Source organism: Lissotriton vulgaris, chromosome 4_1, assembly GCF_964263255.1.
Source record: "Lissotriton vulgaris chromosome 4_1, aLisVul1.2, whole genome shotgun sequence".
Taxonomy (NCBI): domain Eukaryota; kingdom Metazoa; phylum Chordata; class Amphibia; order Caudata; family Salamandridae; genus Lissotriton; species Lissotriton vulgaris.
In genome coordinates, this window is record NC_141691.1 from 47,054,906 (window position 1) to 47,076,232 (window position 21,327).

The following is a 21,327-nucleotide window of genomic DNA, read 5'->3' on the forward strand; positions in this document are numbered from 1 at the left end:
TATCTTATGATAATAGACAAAAAGAATGACACTAACATTAATGAAAAGACGGCTAACATGAAAGGAGACAGAGTAGAATTAGAAGCATCAGATGAGATAGATTTCCATCAAACAGTAACAGATAACGACACCTCTTTAAACGTTTTTACAAAGTTGTTGTTTCAGTATGTAGACACCATGGAGATTAGTGACAGTCATGTTTGTATGAAATTACCTGCCTCAGCAGCAGAGGGGGTAACGTACCATCATTTACCATTAACATATGGAATTTCTTGTAGTGTAATGTCAAGCTTATTTTATAGAACAGGAAAACTACAATATTATTATTCTAATATAGATGTAGCATTTACAGCAATACCTATTCCAGAGAATATGAATCCAGTATGTAGTAGTTTAGATGCACAGTTTAAGGGTAATTTTTCTTAACAATGAAGTCATTAGGTATAGAAAAGACACATAAAGACAACCTAACTTGTTCATTACGTGAAGAAGAGAAAGTGTTTTTTGAATTTAGTTGAAGAGAGAAGGCAAGTTTTCCAAAGAAAAGCTACTGAACTGAGACATCCTATTCCATCGTGGCCATCAGCTGGCAAAGATCATGCTGAGATGGCCCTAGATTTTGTGAACACAGGGAAAATATGCCTTTATAGATTAAAGACAGAACACAATAACAAATGTATTGGTTCCGGTGGTATGGGAGTTGCTTTTTTGGAATAGTTTTTCCAAAAAGATATCATGTAAAGAGAATCACTAGAAGCAATGAAAACGCTAATGAACAAACACGAAGAAAGAGAGCTAGTTTTTCAGAAATAATAGTAGACATATTTAGTGCATTGATACCTTCAGTGGGAGTAGTATTATGTTCACACAGAAGCAGTCAATTGTCAACATTAGTTGATCGTATTTCGACTGATATTGCTGGAGGTTTCTTGATGATTAATATAGAAATAGTTGCAATTAGGTCTATGGTTTTGTAGAATCGACTTGCGCTTGATATACTATTGGCCAAAGAGGGCAGAGTCTGTAAAATGTTGAAAGTGCAATATTGTTGCACTTACATTCCGGATAAAAGCACAGAAATTAAAGAATATTACAAAAATCCAAGAAGTATTTAAACCACTGGAGGTTGATAATGTATGGGAAAGACTAACAAAAAGTATTTCTTCAGTAGGGGCCCGGTTTTCCAATATAGGGAAGAGTTTCTTAGGACAAGTAGTTTTACCTTTAGTAGGTATAGCAATAATAGTTTTATCGATAGTAATACGGTGCAAGTGTTGTACTAATAAACTGAGAAGAAGGAGATATGAAATAAATGGAAAAGGAACCAAAAGAAATTATGAAGAGATACAGTTAGAGGAAATGAAAGGAAAGCTATATGAGTGAATGAAAGGATTAAATAATAAAGATGAGGGCAAGAACAAAGAAGGGAAAGAAGGCGAAAAATGCTAAAGCATGGCATCTGATTAGGGATGGGTAATTTTGTGATGGCTTTAAAATGCCATCAGAGAGGGGATTGATGGAGCAAGGACTCAGAGAAAAGATCCTCTCTTATAACTTCTAACCCAGTTCTAAACCTGTATTGTGAAAATTAATATGCACAACAGAAAAATACAAAAGAAAGTGAAGCTTGCATATGTGTTTTACTAATAAGTAACTTGAGTGAGATTCTAAAATGGCCGCCAACTGAAAAACTTTAGTGCGCATGCGTCTACTGCACCTACGTAGTATATGACGTGCTGTCGCTTGGAGGGAAATTCTTGCGCTTGCGCAGTTGCCATTAAAATGGCTGCTTTGAAACTCACATGCTTGCCACTGCTTGATGAAAAGTAAAACCAGCTATTTTACTAATGCTAACGCGGGGAGAGCATTAACAAGTAAATGGGATTAAAGTAGAGATAGGTGGTAAAAAGAAACCATTTATTTTTTATTTTAATATTTGTCTTTTTGACTATCTCAGTAGTGCTTATTATGGGTCTTTTACATGGACAATAGTCTGTTGCCTCCCGTTTTGCTGCACATGTGTAGTACAATCGAGCTGGAAGAAGCGATGTCATCTTGAACACCGTCCAAGTTTAAGAAGGGATACTTTTTCTGAGAAACGGAACAACAGTCCATTGACACAGATAGGAACATGTGAACTATTATAATTTTTGACAATTATGATGTGAATGCGGGTGAGAAACAAAGTTTGAATAAAGAATTAAGGGGTGGGATTTAAAACAAAGAACTGAGCACCAGATGTAGGTGGCCAAATGCCGAACGGTAACGCAGAAATTCGCAGAATTACTGCCTTACCGACCAGTATTTAGCTGAGTGCAATGTAGGTGAGTTGAAACCTACTTGCAAAATAAGGAATCGCAAAAAAGCGATTCCTTATTTTGCTCTTGCATTTAAGGAATCGTAAATACTGATTCCTTAAATGCAATGTACGTAGCACTAAAAACACTGCACTTCTGCCTTAAGGAATCGCTAATTACCACCAACTTTAAGTTGGCGGTAAGTAGCGATTTCCTTTAAAAAAGCACTTTTGGACAGTCTGGCACCATTGAAATAGCTCCCGCTATTAGTGATTCAGTAATACCGAATCGCTAATAGTGAATATCTTCCCATTCATTCCTATGGGCCTCCTAGCCCATAGGAATGAATGGCTAGGTATTCCTTAATAACGAATCTCAATTACAGATTCGTTATTAAGGAATGTTAAAGAATCGCTAATATTTTGGCGATTCCTATCTACATTCAATTTAGCGAGACCTTAATAGCGATTCGGTTAAAATCGCTATTAAGGACTCGCTAAATTGAAGTTACCTACGTCTGGCCCTGAAAGAGTGTATTTGAAAATAAGCATGGTGTGATAATCTCCTCCTCTTGCCTGTCCAATCAAAGTTGGTATTTTTGTAAGTTTGAAACATTAATGGATGTTACAGGGATACAGAGGAGTATAATTGAGGTACTTCTTAGTTAGTCAGGAGACGGAGATGCTGAAGCATGATCCCGGGATGCTGTCGGAGTGATGAGAGATGCTGAAGAAGAATCGAATTTAGAACCATTTACCTTAAACTCATTTATTTAGAAGAAGATCGCAGAAGAATCTCGAGGAGGAAGAGAGTGTCAGAGAGGGGTGCTACGCAAGCGTCGGTGATAGAGATGTCATTTGTCCTGTCCTGATTCCTGTTCTAAGCCTTTGTTTACCAGATCTTTCCTGGGGACCCTTCCCAGATCCTAGGCCAGGGAGTTGGATTTCAAACCTTACTAGGTAATTATAATTATATCTGTGTATGCGCTTATGTACTTTTCTCTCTATCTTCTCCCTTCTATGCAGTGTCATTGCAAAGGATAAATGAATGCATTTAATTGAGAGATTGAATTTTCCTTCCTATGAGAAACAGAGCCTGTTCTGTACTTTGTAAGTGGTTCACATTAAATTAATCTAAGATTAGGATTTAACATATTTCCTGACTGTGTGATCATTTCCAGTATGCAAATAGATTGAATGTATATAATTTCACCATCAACTAGTTCAACTAATGGTCCATTGACCAGAGGAAAGAACTTTTTGATCAGTGAAAGATTAGTTAGGAACCAAAGATAACTAATCTTGATATGGTAATAAATTATAAAACATGACCCAAGTGGTTATTGCCAGTTTGTTGTGAATTAATTTATGGACCCAGGTGAGTATGAGGTGTTAGATTACCTGTTGCTGGTAAGCCGCTGGATCAGAGTCCTGCTTGAAGCCCTCTCCTACCCTCTGTCCAGGCTCCCCCAAAACACCCTGTGTCTAGCAGCAGTTTGGGGCCTATCCTAAGAGTCTACCGATGGTGGCGGAGTGGTGTCTACGGCACCCACCACTCAATCATTCAATCAATCAAACGTTTATAAAGTGCTGCAATACACCCGTGGGGGTCTCAAGGCGACGCTACTCATCCACTTCTGACCTGCCCTAAGCAATGGCACTTTATTGAAGTGATTAAGGTACCATACCCTGGAGCTCCTGACTTGGGGTGGCCAACATCGGGAGGATCTGGTGGAAGGCTTTCTCAGTGAGTGTCCCTAATGAAGTGAGAAAACAAAAGAACACATATTAAATCCAGTTTTAATACACTGAAATCAGTGCGAGAAGAGCAACACGAGATATGTTCAGATTGGAGGGCCATCTATAATACAGTGGTGGTACCACCCATACCTACCCACACCTGGAGAGCCATCTATAATACAGTGGTGGTACTACCCATACCTGAAGGGCAGAGGAGGTAAACACAAGATTTCATGCCCTGATGCTCACAGAGGGTGTCTACACTGAACCACTAGATAGCATGTGTGCACAGGAGGGGTACCCCTTTACGGCCATGACCTTCAAGGTCTGACTGTAGGGGGTGCAGTAACTGAGACCACAGGAAAGCTAAGAGAGTTGTCACAAAGCTGAAGGGTCAAGAGTGGGTCTGCGCCCTATGTGTTGTTGGTAAATGGAAGACACAGATAAGACTAAGGGCCTGGCCTAGATCTTGGCGGATGGGTTACTCCATCACAACGGTGAGGGATATTCCGTCTGCTTAAATATAAATCCCACAAGATATAATGAGATTTATATATCGGCGGTCGGGATATTTAGCCCCGGTGTGACGGAGTAATCCGTCCGGCAAGATCAAAATCAGACCCCAAGTCCTGTCTTGTGTTGTAAATTCCCATACACTGTGGTAAGGACAAAGAATACAGTCTGCCTGCACCTGGATATGGATACCGTGCGTGCACAGAGATTCCACGTGGACAGACTGCTTGTAGGACGCTGGCTCTATACATAGTGTCCTAAAAAGAAGCACTGTGCAGAGAGTCCAGTGAATACCCAAATGGTAAACAGAGGTAGAAGCAGATGATTCTAATGCTCTTTTTGTGGTAGGGGGGAGAGCAGTTCGGCTTATCAGGGGTGGTGCTAAGTGTAGGAAGCTGTCTCTTTTTATACTATACCAAAGTAAGGTATAGTGTGCACAGAGCCCTGGGAGTCCCCAGAGGTATAGCAGAGGCTAAATTAAATAGCCACTAACAGCCCTCTTTGTGGTCGTGTGGGCGAGCAGTTAGGCCTATCCTGAGGGTGTGTTAAGCATTTATTGTATTCACTCACTCAAGGACTGATACACAAACTCAGACAGAATCCAGACCAGTTTGGTAGTTATAAAAAAGGTTTACTCATGTGTTATTTCTAGATCCAAGCAGGACTTGGCACAGGTAGGTAACATGTACTTGCCATGGTAAACTTTACAAGGAAATGCAGTTGGAAATGGATTTGAAATTGTTAGATGTTTGTATTGACTACTATTGGTCATATACTTAGATACCACACCGTGGATCCTACAATACGAGGTAAGTAAGGCTTTTTTGAGTTTAAAACACAGTTACTTTTTTTTCATAGAAAACACAGGTCAACACATTTTTAGGAACAGAAATTCGTAACATTGGTTCTTATGGGGGAAAAGAGTGTTAAAGGTTTACGGGTAAGTAATCAACCTGAAAGTACAACTTTTGGCGGTTAGGACCAGGGTTCCCCAAGGTCCAGTTAGGCACACAAATAGCACCACCAGGGGCACTGGGTGGCCAACTGCAGAGTGCAGGGGCCCAATGTTAGCCAATTGAGCTAACATGGCCTTCGGTCAGGGGCTGCTAACGAACAGGCCACTCGGGTGTGGGAGCAAAGCTCCTGGGTGTAGGATCATCCCTGCAGGGGCAAACAATCCGCACAGGAGCTGCACCACCAGCGGCACGGGCGGGCCGATGCAGAGTGTCAAGAACACGTCAGGAGCCTTGTGGGTTGCAATGGAGATCTCCGGTACCAAGAAAAGGCTGCTGGCATGGGAAAGGAGGCTTCCTGAAGACGACCACCAGCAGGAGAGGTAAGTTTGGCTCTTTGGGGATGCCTGGACACCGTTGGTTGGGCCACCCAAGGCCGTAGAGCGTCGGGTGCAGGGGTGTCTTTTGGAGTTGGTTCTTCTTACCAGCACTGGTCGGGGGGACCCTTCAGGTTGAGGCTGCACGTGTCGGCTTGAAACTCATAGTAGGTCGGGGATCACCAGATGCCAAGTCAGGCTCACTAGGGAGACCTCCTCGTGGTGTTGGGCACTTGTACTCGGGCCGTGGGAGCCGCTGAAGATTGGAGCAGAACCGCAGAGCCGCTATGATTCGAGTTCTGTGTTAGAAGTCTTTGTTGATCAAGTCTAGTGTTCATGGGAGACAGAGTCTTTAAGGTGAATGCAGGGAGGTCCTCCAGGCTCTGGGGGGTTACTAGCTGCTAGATACACTGGGGATTCTGCTCTAGTCAGATCAGAGTCGGGACAAGCCGATAGGGCTGGAGCCAAAGCAGATGGTGTCCTCTTCTTCCTGGGTCAGCACAGCTCTTCGGTCCTTCTTTCTTCCTCGAATCTGCGGGGACAAGGTTCAGGCTTGCCAATAAATACCAAATTTAGATGCGTTACAAGGGTGTGCAGGTTGGGACCAATGGGTCCCTTCCTTTGGGTGAGTACACCCTCTATTATGCCACCCTCCAGCGGGAGGGGCATGGCCCTCTTCCCAATTGGCTGGGTCTCCTCATCTTCAAGGTGGAGGGGACTAAGATGTGTGTTTCACCTCGCCTCCCGCACCTGAGGCGTGGCGTTGGCAAAGGTGGGCACATCTCTCTTCCTAACTCAGTTTTCCCACCTATTCTGCTGCCCAAAGTGTGGGTCAGAACCGGTGGGAGCCATTTGCTGGGGGCAGCAACAGGCAGGGATAGCTTACAAAGGCGGCAGGCCTTTGAAGCTTGCCGTTCATGGACCCATCCCATCCTGGTGGAAGAGGCATGACACCTCTGCCCAGGATGGGCTTTGTTTCCGGACCTAGGGAGCGGAGGTTCTCTATCCAGGGATCTAAAAACCTGGCTAGTGGTGGCAAATGGCGTGAAGCCATTCAGGAACCACACCAGGGCTGGTCGTTTTTCAGGGGGCATCTCTAAAATGCACTCTGAGTGCCTTTTACATTAAATCCCACACTGGCATCAGTGTGGGTTTAATCAGCTGAGAAGATTACTACCAAACTTCCCAGTTTACAGTGTAGTCATTATGGAGCTGTGGAATTGTAATGACCAATTCCTAGACCATCTACTCTCTATGGCTTTACTGCACTTACAATGTCTAATAATGGACTTAGACACTGTAGGGGTACAGGGCTCATTCCACTGTATCCTCACCAGTAGCATAGAGTATCCAGCTAGAGGATTGGCTGACCTATGCTAAGGCAGTGGATTGTAGGCATGGCACACAGGGATGTGTGCCATGTTGACTCTTCACTTTTCTCTTCACTAAAACATGCTTCCTGCAGTGACAGTGTGTCGGTGTTAAGGTATAGAGCCTCTAAGGGTGGAACAATAGGTGCTGCAGCCCTTAGAGGCCTTCCCTGGACACAGTGCCCTTGGTACCCTTGGTACTTTTACATCAGGCTTACCTGTGGCCAGAGATGTGCCAATTCTGGTTACAAAGGTACATCTTTGGGAAAGAATGCAATCCCTGGGAACCTGATTGGCAGGGACCCAGGACACACCAAGTCAAAGTTCATCCAGTGTCAGGCATAAACTGACCATGCACAAAGGGGCACTTTCCTACACTAAGCATCTGTTATACTCCCCAGAGGCAATACATGAGACACACACTCAAGAATATATCCTCAGAACAATTTATAAAAATATTATAGATCAAGAACACAGTTCTAAGGTAGGTACTTTCAGAGTTACGAATTTGCAAAGTTCGGAAAAGATATTACTTTTGTGCGCAAATACAAACCATAGGAAATAATGGGGGTAAAGCTGAAAAAAATCCTATAACATCATGCAATGCTTTCATGAAGTTCACCTTCGTGTTTTATGTCAATGTCAGGACCAGGTCCAAATTTCCAGCAGGGGAAGTTCGGGAGCGCCCCAGATTGGCCGGGAGCAGAGTGCGGATGGTCTTGGAATCTGGTGCGCAAAGACGAAGGGTGCCACTTGAAAATACCCTGAACTGGAGCCCTTATAGGTAAGTCTGGTGGGTCTCCTTAGTGGAAGGAGGTCACAATGGCTTGGGGACCAGAGGTGTGCATCTGGGAAGTCAGTGCTGGGGCCAGTGGGGCAGGGTGCAGAGCAAACAGGTCAGCCGGGCGTCGTACGTCTTGAGGTCCTCGTGGTCAGGAGCAGGCAACTTGGAGAGGCGATATTGAGACAGCTGGGCCACTCAGGAAGCGGGTCTCGGGTGTCTCTATGTCCCTCAATGGGTGCTTACTTCTGGTGCTTTGGGAGTCTGGTGTGGACTCTTCTACTTGGTGTTTGCCGTTGGGGGTCCAGTAGCCGCTTATTGGTACGCCACGGCTCCGGTAGGTCCTAGTGTCTCCAAAATTGGTGTGGAGACAAATCTGATCTTCTGGAGCTTCAGTACCTTTTCTTCCTTTGGTGCTGTGTCAAGGTCATCGGGAAGCAGCATGTCAACAAACCACACTACACGGGATTGGTGCCTGTGGAGTGCAGGGGAGTGATACCTTCACTCCAAGGGAGCTTCTTGGCGATTTCCTGAAGGCTGGAGGTGCTCCGGGTTCATAGAGTCCTTTCAGATTAGGGCCGACACAGCAAGCAGCAATTGTCGGTCCTGAAACCAGCAGGCAGGGTTTGGCACCTTTTTCTTCTGCTGTAGGGCTCCAGTTCTCGCGCAGAGGGTCTTCTGTGTCCTGGTCTTTTCTTGTCCATTGAATCTGATGTTCAGGTCTTCGGGTGCCACATAAATACTGAATGGGAAGACAGGTAGAAGTCAATGTGCAACATATCTGTTGGTGGCAGTCTTGTGAAAACAAGTCAAGGACCACACCAGTGCTTGGTAGGTTTTATGGGCGCGCGGTGCCCATCACGTTGTGCATTGAAAAGCACAACATGCATTTTTGGCAGCAACCACCAGTATGGCGGGAGCATCCTAATGGGATGTGCGGGACCGCCGCACCCTTAGCGGGCGGTCCCATTTCCCACTGGTATGCCATACTAATGAACCCCTTAGTTGGGAACTGACCCCAAATATCACCATTCCTTGTTTGCAAACCACACAGAGGAGAAACCTCAGCTTCTGCAAGCATCATCTGCTCGGTGAGACCAACTCAACGTGAAAAGACATGGTGGGAGCTGAATCTTGGTCAGGGAAGAAAAGATAACTCAACTTGGCAAATTTAAAATAGAAACTGAAAACTTTCCTCTTCATTGATGTTTTTTTTCAACCATCCAGGAAAAGACTGGAATTACTACCCTCTCAACGAAGGGACTGGACCCCCCACACATGCTCTCATACTGTGCACAGTAGGTGCTTCGCAGCACGGACGCTAGTCATACGTGGCCCGTGATAATGCCAAAGCGGCGTCCTGCCCACCTCTTCGCCTCCCTTTGAACTGCACGTATATTCGTGAAGCACACACGTCACACAGACTTCTATTTCAGATACTTCTCTTCCCAGTTTATATCTGCTTGCAATAGCACATGACATTGTTTTTATGCCCTCTTAAAGTACTACCAAACCTTTGCATTATTTCACATTACCACAATGTTTAATGGCTCCTCTCACAACTGAACACAATTTCTGCTACCGAGCTCTTCCCAGATGTGAAATCTGCAAATCTTTCATTCCCACAGTCTGATCCTTCCAGCCTGAGACCTTCAAAGCTCTTGATCTCTCCATTAGCTCCATCTCAGTTAACCTCTCCATTGCCTCTCTCAATACTCTCATCCAGTGCTTCATTTGTAAAAACCATAAGTGCCAGGGCCATGCCAGGAGGCCACTGCAGCTGGCACCACCAATTGCCCCTGCCATGCTGCCAGAGATAGTAACAACACAACTACTAACCCTCACACTCATACAAGTGGGACAATTCAGACTATTCCAGGCCCCAGAGCAATACGAATGGCTTGGGTGGCAGGTGAAAGTCATATCTTAATCTATATTGAATTACTAATTAACTGTTGGTGTAGTCATTTCTAAATTAGTCAGACAGCGCCATCTTGTGGCAGACTGTCACATGTTCTGGTGTTGACCAATAAGTGCGCGTGCGGAGCACCTGAAGCCACCAGTTCAACTTAAGCCCTGCTCATCTGCATTACTATTGTAGCTCTCAATCGGCTATCTTCCTGCCTCTCTGACTGCTCTTTCTAGTAGCCTGGGACTCAGCACAAGCCCCACCCACTCCACTACCTGTTGTGGTGGTCAGGGCGCAGTCTACAGCCCTCATCTGTTCCCTTGCCACCTCCCCATGCGATATCATCTCAGCATTTGGTTTCTCCTACCATCTCTATGCAGATGACACTGATGCTCTCGCTCAAAGGGCCTGGCTCTGATGTCCTAATTCCTTTCTGACAGAGTTCAAATGGTTGCCCTGGACCAATATGTCTTCACCCCTTTCTCTCTTCCTTGCGGGGTCCCTCAGGGGTCCTCGCTCAGTCCAACTTTGTCATCTCAGCCTACATCAATGACTCCAATATCTCCACCCGGCTCCATGACTGTATGTGGGCGATCAGTCTATGGATGAATAAACATTGCCTTAAGCTGATCTCAGGAAAGACTGAGGCTGTTCTTGAGTCTGCCTAAATTTCAATCAGTTTCCCTGGAAATCTACAAGATGGTTGCCAGTCAGAAGCATTCTTAAATGCAAGCCCCTTTGTATAGCCCACAAGGCCCTACATGATGCATGTTCTGCGTTTCTTAGACCTTAACTAGTACGAAAACAGTAAACTCCTGCGCTCATCTGGGGCTAAGAAGATGCTGGGTCCCAGATTTCACAGGACTAACTTTGGTGGTAGGAGTTTTGTCACAGGAAGGAACACATTTTGGAATGACCTTCATTCATATATTAGGGCTTCACCCTCCCTGACTTCGATCAGAAAGGAGTTTAAGACTTGTTTTTTAAAAAAACTAATAGGGTCATTCCTAGTTGAGTAAGAGTGAGCTTAGCGCCAACACACCTGTGGGTTTTCAAGCGCTCTACAGATCCCTTTAACATAACACACCATGACATCTAACTATCATATTTCTTTTTGTCACTGGGGGACTCTATAGTTTGATGGTGACAATGGATGAAGGGCCGGAGACAACAAAGAAAAAGCTACACAGCTGTCTCTCTGAAATGGCCCAATGGATGCACAACCACTGCTTAAAACTAAATGCCGGCAAATCGGAGATACTACTGTTCGGAGGAGCAAAACTTACATGGAACGCCACATGGTGGCCACCCTAACTGGGATCAGCCCCCACCCCAAAACAGCACGCCAGATATCTAGGCATCATCATGGACGACGCCCTGTCCATGAAGGACCACATACGATCACTCTGGGGCAAGGGCTTTGCAATACTCAAACTTCTGGCAAAAATCTTTCCTTGGATACCCCTGGACTGTCGACGCACAGTCACTCAAGCCCTACTGTTCAGCCGCCTAGACTATGGCAACGCATTATTCGAAGGGATGAACGAACAACTCTTCTCCCGCCTACAGGTCCTACAAAATCAGGCGGCCAAACTGGTCTGCAACAAAGGCAAGCGAGACTCAGCATCCGCATGCCTCAGGAAACTTCACTGGCTACCGATGCGCCAGAGGGCTACTTTCAAAATACTCTGCCATGCGCACAGAGCTCTTCATAAAACTGGCCCCACAATTCTCCAAGGGAAAATTGACTTCTACGTTCCCAACAGGAACCTAAGATCGAATCACTCAGCTCTGGCCAAACCTAAGCGCATCCACAAAGCAAGAACAGGCGGACGCGCCTTCTCATATCTGGCAGCCAAAAGGTGGAATGATCTACCTGTAGACCTCAGACACACCATAAACTACCTTCAGTTCCGCCAAAAATTAAAAACTAACCTCTTCCCCAAAAATTAATCCCCCAGCATAGCCCTCAGCAGTCTCCCTCGTTTTATAGCGCCGTGATATCCCATGAGTGTTGCGCTTTACAAATACTGGAAAATAAATAAATACGGAATTCATCAAAACTAGAGCTGTCGTTTCCATCTTCATCTGCACCTCTTACCCAACTCTTCCCAAGTCCTTCATAATGCATTAACCTTTGCCTCATCTGAGATACACCTGTATGTTCTCTTCACTCCCTCCATGCACCTGGAATCCGTCCTTCCTACTAAAGCCACTGCAGCACACTTGTCAAGTTCTAAACCAACAAGAAATAAACACATTCACCTCCACTCCCGCCCACTGGTAAAGCACTGACACCCCCCACCCCCCCCCAGACATCAGGGGCAATGCCCAGAGAAATGCCTAGATAATAGAATGTGGCCCCATCCTCTTAGCTTTACAGTGGCAAAGAAGTTAAGGTCTTGAAAGGGGAACCGTTGTTATCTGTTATGTTTATCTGCTGACAATGAGCAAAACTGTGATATAACATCAGTGAATAGACCAGTCTCAGGGCCGGACTTCCAGTTTGGCAGACAGGGTACTCCATCACAAACATGTCTCCAGACCCTCGTGCACCAGCTCAAGTAGGAGTTGGCAGTCCATCCGTTTTCCGATGGTGGCACCCGTGCTGGCCCTGCCATCGGAAAACATACTCCTAGAGCCCGACTGAGTAAGAGCAGCAAACCACACCCCCAACTTAGAGCAGCAGACAGTCTATTGTTCTTTTTTTATGTCTGTCACAAACAGAACAAATACTGACTTCCCAGGGTGAAGACTCCCAGAGTGTGGGGTTTATTACTTTTTTGTTCTTCAGAAACAAACTTTTGCTCCTGCTTTGTGAGTTTGTTTCTGAAAAACAAAAAAGTTCTGTGTGCGGCCATCAAAAACATGGCAGACAAGCAGGAAACTGTTTGTGCCTTCACAGGAGCCACTATGACAGCGACTCTGGTAAAGGCACAAAGATCACCGCAGGAGCCATAAATAACAAGGGACCTTGCAAACTCCGAAAGCGGGTGGGCCTATATCTCCTAACAGACGTCCTAGATCCCGCACTGAGCGCCTATTTAAAACAACCAGAATAAAAAGAACCAGACAGGGTGGAAGGTCTTTTTCCCATCTGGCACCGAAGCTATGGAATTCACTACCTCAGGAGCTCAGAGTCCTAGTCACAGAATCGACCTTCAGAAAAAATCTGAAGACCTGGTTGTTCCACCAGTTCTGCTAATCTCCTCTCCTGCAGTCTGTTCCATATTTTATGCTTAGGGCTGGGAAGCTTTTGGGCAGCCATGCGCTCTACAAATCCCTATAACATAACATAACGTAGGTTTGTTGGTGATCTTTTAATTTGGAGGGCGGCAGTCTAGCCTGGGTGGAAGAGGAGATGACCTTCGCCACTCTGATGGGCATTGGGCCACCCTCCAAAGTATCAAACAGCCGCTTACTATCTAAGACCTATTGCAGCTCAGGGCACGCGTCTATGATCACCGTACCTTGTTGAGATTTCATTTTTGGAGTCTTAGTGGTCTATAATTCCGCAAACTGGGCACTTACTACTACTATAAAAAGCACAGACACACACACATATATATTAAACATAAAAATATTAACAAATTAATTGCAATTAAAAAAAATACCACATAAATTAAATATATCAAATTTAAAATCCCCAAAATATATGTTTACAAAAAATGTTTGAAAACCATAAAGAAACAAATATATGTAAAAAATAATAATATAACATTAAAAAATAAACAAATAATAATAATATATATACTTGAACAATATTAGGAAATGTATTGGTGTTTCGGAATAATACACATACTGTTTCCACGCACGTTTATGCAACAGAGGGAAAGCGTAGGCTTTCAGAGGGTTTAAATTTACTAGTCCCACTCCAGATAAGTCAACAGTAGGGAAAGTATTGGACTGAGGAGGGGAGATATTTTTTTATTCCACCTCCAATCTGTGCAAAAGTAGGAAAAGCGTTGGACTTCAGAGGGATTTAATTTACTAACCCCCATCCCAGTATGTGCAACAGTAGAGAAAGCGTAGGACTTCAGTATTCCCACTCTCTACACAGAATACACCAAAGTACAGAATATACATACAGGTTAGCCCTTTTCAAATTTTAGTTTAATTTCTGATGCTCACAAACTCCCACTTCTCAATGGGCGCTTGTGCTGCCGGCTGTGTCCGCCCGCCGCACAAGCTCCCGTTCAGAGGTGGGAGTTTGCAATCAACTAATGTGGTCGGAACAGCCACCTGAGGTCAACCGGTTTCCAATTCTCAGTGATGTCAGTCAGGAAGAAGATACTCCGACCGACATCGTAATCAGGACCTTTATGTTTTAAAACGTGTCATTTTACAATTCTCTGTTTACTTTATTAATCTTTCAATATTTTTTTATTTTGTGAACAGTTGAGGACACCCCTGAGCACACACGGAGCTGCGTGTGAACTATCTGGGTTCACTGCGAATCACCTAACAGACACAAAAGATCTCTTAGTGCCTTGCTGTGTGACCTACTTGGCTCCGTGCAAATCACGTAAGAGACACAAAAGATCTCTTAGTGGTTGGTGGTGTGACCTACCTGACTCCCCATTAATCACTTGACAGACACACTAGATCTTTTAGTGGTTGGATGTGTGACCTACCTGGCTCCTAGTGAATTACCTAAGAGACACAAAAGATTTCTTAGTGGTTGGATGTGTGACCAATGAAGCAGGGTCTAGTTTTACAATATAGCACTCCACGCCCATTCTGTCTACTTTTGGAGCATGACAGTCTCAAATGTCCCCACAAGCTCATATGAAAGGGTCATTCTCGGTTGTCTACACTGCCTTGAGCGTCCACAGAGGCAGTAGGCCTCATGCTTTCTGTAGCCGTAGATATATCTCTCCTGTAAAGGCCACTAACCTCCAGTCATTGCCTTTCTGACAAACATGTCCCGAACCCCAGTCCCCTACGTGCACATCTTAATGAACATCATGATGATGAAGAAATAACAGGTTGCATCTGTCATCGAGCAGTAGTAGTTGGGATAAGAGCAGAAGTGGGGGCTAACCGCAACTTCTCACCTGATGTTTTGGTAGCTTTTGAAACTTAAGACAATGATATGGCTGAATATAAACCATACCCTTTTGATAAACTTTGTACCTTTATGTAAGTCCTGCATTCTTAACTTTCCAAGAAGTGACGCAAATTGTTTTTAATTAAATGTCTAGCTTTTGTAATATTCTGCGGTCAAACACCTGCTAATGTTTTGATTCTTCAGTCACCAGTTCCTCATAGGAGGCCCAATTCACAGAACTAACTTAAGACAAAATCCTAAACTTACTACCATTTTGGTATTCACAGAAGGCACTTACTCCTTTTGGTATTCACAGAAGGCACTTACTCATTTCGGTATTCACAGAAGGCACTTACTCATTTTGGTATTCACAGAAGGCACTAACTCATTTCGGTATTCACAGAAGGCACTTACTCATTTCGGTATTCACAGAAGGCACTTACTCATTTCGGTATTCACAGAAGGCTCTTACTCATTTTGGTATTCACAGAAGGCACTTACTCATTTCGGTATTCACAGAAGGCTCTTACTCATTTTGGTATTCACAGAAGGCACTTACTCCTTTTGGTATTCACAGAAGGCACTTACTCATTTTTGTATTCACAGAAGGCACTTACTCATTTCGGTATTCACAGAAGGCACTTACTCATTTCGGTATTCACAGAAGGCTCTTACTCATTTTGGTATTCACAGAAGGCACTTACTCATTTTGGTATTCACAGAAGTTAGGACTCCTAAATGCCTTCTGTGAATACCGAAAGTCTTAAAGTCAGGATTTTTCTCAGTTTAGGAGTAGTAAAGTTAGGAGACTTAAGTTAGTTCTGTGAATCAGGCCCTAAAACTGTATAAAAGACCTGTCCACTGACCAGCTCATTGATCACCTCATGCAGTATAATCCACGGCGAGGTGCTCCCAGCCAGTCGATTGATTTATTGATTGATTTAGCAATAGATAGGGTTATACTGCCTCATTGCATTTTGAAATTCAATTTCTCTCTCTCTCGCTCTTTGAATTGCTGTTATTCAATATTTGTAAGATTGCACGCGTTTGTTCTTGATTAATAATGTGTCTTTGACATTTGTTATTTGCTTGTTTGAATAAAGTGCAACTCCTGGCTCTATCCCTGCCTCTCAGAGTGTATTTTGTTATTTCAGATAACACGCTGAGCGTTCATTCCAGGTGGTGAAAAAAAACACCCAATCCACGACCTGGCTCCTTGCGAATCGCTTTATGGTTGGGTGTGTGACCTACCTAGCTCCTTGCAAATCACTTAAGAGACACAAAGCGTCTCTTAGTGGTTGGGTGTGTGGCCTATATGGATCCCTTTGAATCACCTAACAGACAGAAAAGATCTCTTAGTGGTATGGGTGTGTGACCTATATGGCTCCCTTTGGATCACCTTACAGACACAAAAGACCTCTTAGTGGTATGGGTGTGTGACCTATATGGCTCCCTTTGGATCACCTTACAGACACAAAAGATCTCTTAGTGGTTGGGGTGCGTGACCTATATGGCTCCCTTTGGATCACCTAAGAGACAAAAAAGATCTCTTAGTGGTTGGGGTGCGTGACCTATATGGCTCCCTTTGGATCACCTAACAGACACAAAAGATCTCTTAGTGGTTGGGGTGTGGGACCTATATGGCTCCCTTTGGATCACCTTACAGACACAAAAGATCTCTTAGTGGTTGGGGTGTGTGACCTATATGGCTCCCTTTGGATCACCTTACAGACACAAAAGATCTCTTAGTGGTTGGGGTGTGGGACCTATATGGCTCCCTTTGGATCACCTAACAGACACAAAAGATCTCTTAGTGGTTGGGGTGTGTGACCTATATGGCTCCCTTTGGATCACCTAACAGACACAAAAGATCTCTTAGTGGTTGGGGCGTGGGACCTATATGGCTCCCTTTGGATCACCTAACAGACACAAAAGATCTCTTAGTGGTTGGGGCGTGGGACCTATATGGCTCCCTTTGGATCACCTTACAGACACAAAAGATCTCTTAGTGGTTGGGGTGTGTGACCTATATGGCTCCCTCTGGATCACCTTACAGACACAAACGATCTCTTAGTGGTTGGGGTGTGGGACCTATATGGCTCCCTTTGGATCACCTAACAGACACAAAAGATCTCTTAGTGGTTGGGGTGTGTGACCTATATGGCTCCCTTTGGATTACCTAAGAGACAAAAAAGATCTCTTAGTGGTTGGGGTGCGTGACCTATATGGCTCCCTTTGGATCACCTAACAGACACAAAAGATCTCTTAGTGGTTGGGGTGTGGGACCTATATGGCTCCTTTGGATCACCTAACAGACACAAAAGATCTCTTAGTGGTTGGGGTGTGGGACCTATATGGCTCCCTTTGGATCACCTTACAGACACAAAAGATCTCTTAGTGGTTGGGGTGTGGGACCTATATGGCTCCCTTTGGATCACCTAACAGACACAAAAGATCTCTTAGTGGTTGGGGTGTGTGACCTATATGGCTCCCTTTGGATCACCTAACAGACACAAAAGATCTCTTAGTGGTTGGGGTGTGTGACCTATATGGCTCCCTTTGGATCACCTAAGAGACAAAAAAGATCTCTTAGTGGTTGGGGTGCGTGACCTATATGGCTCCCTTTGGATCACCTAACAGACACAAAAGATCTCTTAGTGGTTGGGGTATGGGACCTATATGGCTCCCTTTGGATCACCTAACAGACACAAAAGATCTCTTAGTGGTTGGGGTGTAGGATCTATATGGCTCCCTTTGGATCACCTAAGAGACAAAAAAGATCTCTTAGTGGTTGGGGTGCGTGACCTATATGGCTCCCTTTGGATCACCTAACAGACACAAAAGATCTCTTAGTGGTTGGGGTGTGGGACCTATATGGCTCCCTTTGGATCACCTTACAGACACAAAAGATCTCTTAGTGGTTGGGGTGTGTGACCTATATGGCTCCCTTTGGATCACCTTACAGACACAAAAGATCTCTTAGTGGTTGGGGTGTGGGACCTATATGGCTCCCTTTGGATCACCTAACAGACACAAAAGATCTCTTAGTGGTTGGGGTGTGTGACCTATATGGCTCCCTTTGGATCACCTAACAGACACAAAAGATCTCCTAGTGGTTGGGGCGTGGGACCTATATGGCTCCCTTTGGATCACCTAACAGACACAAAAGATCTCTTAGTGGTTGGGGCGTGGGACCTATATGGCTCCCTTTGGATCACCTTACAGACACAAAAGATCTCTTAGTGGTTGGGGTGTGTGACCTATATGGCTCCCTCTGGATCACCTTACAGACACAAAAGATCTCTTAGTGGTTGGGGTGTGGGACCTATATGGCTCCCTTTGGATCACCTAACAGACACAAAAGATCTCTTAGTGGTTGGGGTGGAGGACCTATATGGCTCCCTTTGGATCACCTTACAGACACAAAAGATCTCTTAGTGGTTGGGTGTGTGACCTATATGGCTCCCTTTGGATCACCTAACAGACACAAAAGATCTCTTAGTGGTTGGGGTGTGGGACCTATATGGCTCCCTTTGGATCACCTAACAGACACAAAAGATCTCTTAGTGGTTGGGTGTGTGACCTATATGGCTCCCTTTGGATCACCTAACAGACACAAAAGATCTCTTAGTGGTTGGGGTGTGGGACCTATATGGCTCCCTTTGGATCACCTAAGAGACAAAAAAGATCTCTTAGTGGTTGGGGTGTGTGACCTATATGGCTCCCTTTGGATTACCTAAGAGACAAAAAAGATCTCTTAGTGGTTGGGGTGCGTGACCTATATGGCTCCCTTTGGATCACCTAACAGACACAAAAGATCTCTTAGTGGTTGGGGTGTGGGACCTATATGGCTCCTTTGGATCACCTAACAGACACAAAAGATCTCTTAGTGGTTGGGGTGTGGGACCTATATGGCTCCCTTTGGATCACCTTACAGACACAAAAGATCTCTTAGTGGTTGGGGTGTGGGACCTATATGGCTCCCTTTGGATCACCTAACAGACACAAAAGATCTCTTAGTGGTTGGGGTGTGTGACCTATATGGCTCCCTTTGGATCACCTAACAGACACAAAAGATCTCTTAGTGGTTGGGGTGTGTGACCTATATGGCTCCCTTTGGATCACCTAAGAGACAAAAAAGATCTCTTAGTGGTTGGGGTGCGTGACCTATATGGCTCCCTTTGGATCACCTAACAGACACAAAAGATCTCTTAGTGGTTGGGGTATGGGACCTATATGGCTCCCTTTGGATCACCTAACAGACACAAAAGATCTCTTAGTGGTTGGGGTGTAGGATCTATATGGCTCCCTTTGGATCACCTAAGAGACAAAAAAGATCTCTTAGTGGTTGGGGTGCGTGACCTATATGGCTCCCTTTGGATCACCTAACAGACACAAAAGATCTCTTAGTGGTTGGGGTGTGGGACCTATATGGCTCCCTTTGGATCACCTTACAGACACAAAAGATCTCTTAGTGGTTGGGGTGTGTGACCTATATGGCTCCCTTTGGATCACCTTACAGACACAAAAGATCTCTTAGTGGTTGGGGTGTGGGACCTATATGGCTCCCTTTGGATCACCTAACAGACACAAAAGATCTCTTAGTGGTTGGGGTGTGTGACCTATATGGCTCCCTTTGGATCACCTAACAGACACAAAAGATCTCCTAGTGGTTGGGGCGTGGGACCTATATGGCTCCCTTTGGATCACCTAACAGACACAAAAGATCTCTTAGTGGTTGGGGCGTGGGACCTATATGGCTCCCTTTGGATCACCTTACAGACACAAAAGATCTCTTAGTGGTTGGGGTGTGTGACCTATATGGCTCCCTCTGGATCACCTTACAGACACAAAAGATCTCTTAGTGGTTGGGGTGTGGGACCTATATGGCTCCCTTTGGATCACCTAACAGACACAAAAGATCTCTTAGTGGTTGGGGTGGAGGACCTATATGGCTCCCTTTGGATCACCTTACAGACACAAAAGATCTCTTAGTGGTTGGGTGTGTGACCTATATGGCTCCCTTTGGATCACCTAACAGACACAAAAGATCTCTTAGTGGTTGGGGTGTGGGACCTATATGGCTCCCTTTGGATCACCTAACAGACACAAAAGATCTCTTAGTGGTTGGGTGTGTGACCTATATGGCTCCCTTTGGATCACCTAACAGACACAAAAGATCTCTTAGTGGTTGGGGTGTGGGACCTATATCGCTCCCTTTGGATCACCTAAGAGACAAAAAAGATCTCTTAGTGGTTGGGGTGTGTGACCTATATGGCTCCCTTTGGATTACCTAAGAGACAAAAAAGATCTCTTAGTGGTTGGGGTGCGTGACCTATATGGCTCCCTTTGGATCACCTAACAGACACAAAAGATCTCTTAGTGGTTGGGGTGTGGGACCTATATGGCTCCTTTGGATCACCTAACAGACACAAAAGATCTCTTAGTGGTTGGGGTGTGGGACCTATATGGCTCCCTTTGGATCACCTTACAGACACAAAAGATCTCTTAGTGGTTGGGGTGTGGGACCTATATGGCTCCCTTTGGATCACCTAACAGACACAAAAGATCTCTTAGTGGTTGGGGTGTGTGACCTATATGGCTCCCTTTGGATCACCTATGAGACAAAAAAGATCTCTTAGTGGTTGGGGTGCGTGACCTATATGGCTCCCTTTGGATCACCTAACAGACACAAAAGATCTCTTAGTGGTTGGGGTGTGGGACCTATATGGCTCCCTTTGGATCACCTTACAGACACAAAAGATCTCTTAGTGGTTGGGTGTGTGACCTATATGGCTCCCTTTGGATCACCTAACAGACACAAAAGATCTCTTAGTGGTTGGGGTGTGGGACCTATATGGCTCCCTTTGGATCACCTAACAGACACAAAAGATCTCTTAGTGGTTGGGTGTGTGACCTATATGGCTCCCTTTGGATCACCTAACAGACACAAAAGATCTCTTAGTGGTTGGGGTGTGGGACCTATATGGCTCCCTTTGGATCACCTAAGAGACAAAAAAGATCTCTTAGTGGTTGGGGTGTGTGACCTATATGGCTCCCTTTGCATCACCTAAGAGACAAAAAAGATCTCTTAGTGGTTGGGGTGCGTGACCTATGTGGCTCCCTTTGGATCACCTAACAGACACAAAAGATCTCTTAGTGGTTGGGGTGTGTGACCTATATGGCTCCCTTTGCATCACCTAAGAGACAAAAAAGATCTCTTAGTGGTTGGGGTGCGTGACCTATGTGGCTCCCTTTGGATCACCTAACAGACACAAAAGATCTCTTAGTGGTTGGGGTGTGTGACCTATATGGCTCCCTTTGGATCACCTAACAGA

General features: G+C 44.9%; 1 protein-coding gene across 1 annotated transcript in view; it reads right to left on the minus strand.

The window, feature by feature from the left end:
* C4_1HXorf65 (chromosome 4_1 CXorf65 homolog) overlaps positions 1–21,327 on the minus strand; it is a 180,734-nt gene that overhangs the window by 74,611 nt on the left and 84,796 nt on the right. The window contains exon 5 of the mRNA XM_086918286.1: positions 3,985–4,053. Coding sequence (XP_086774412.1) covers positions 3,985–4,053 — 69 coding nt within the window. The remainder of the gene's footprint in view (positions 1–3,984; positions 4,054–21,327) is intronic.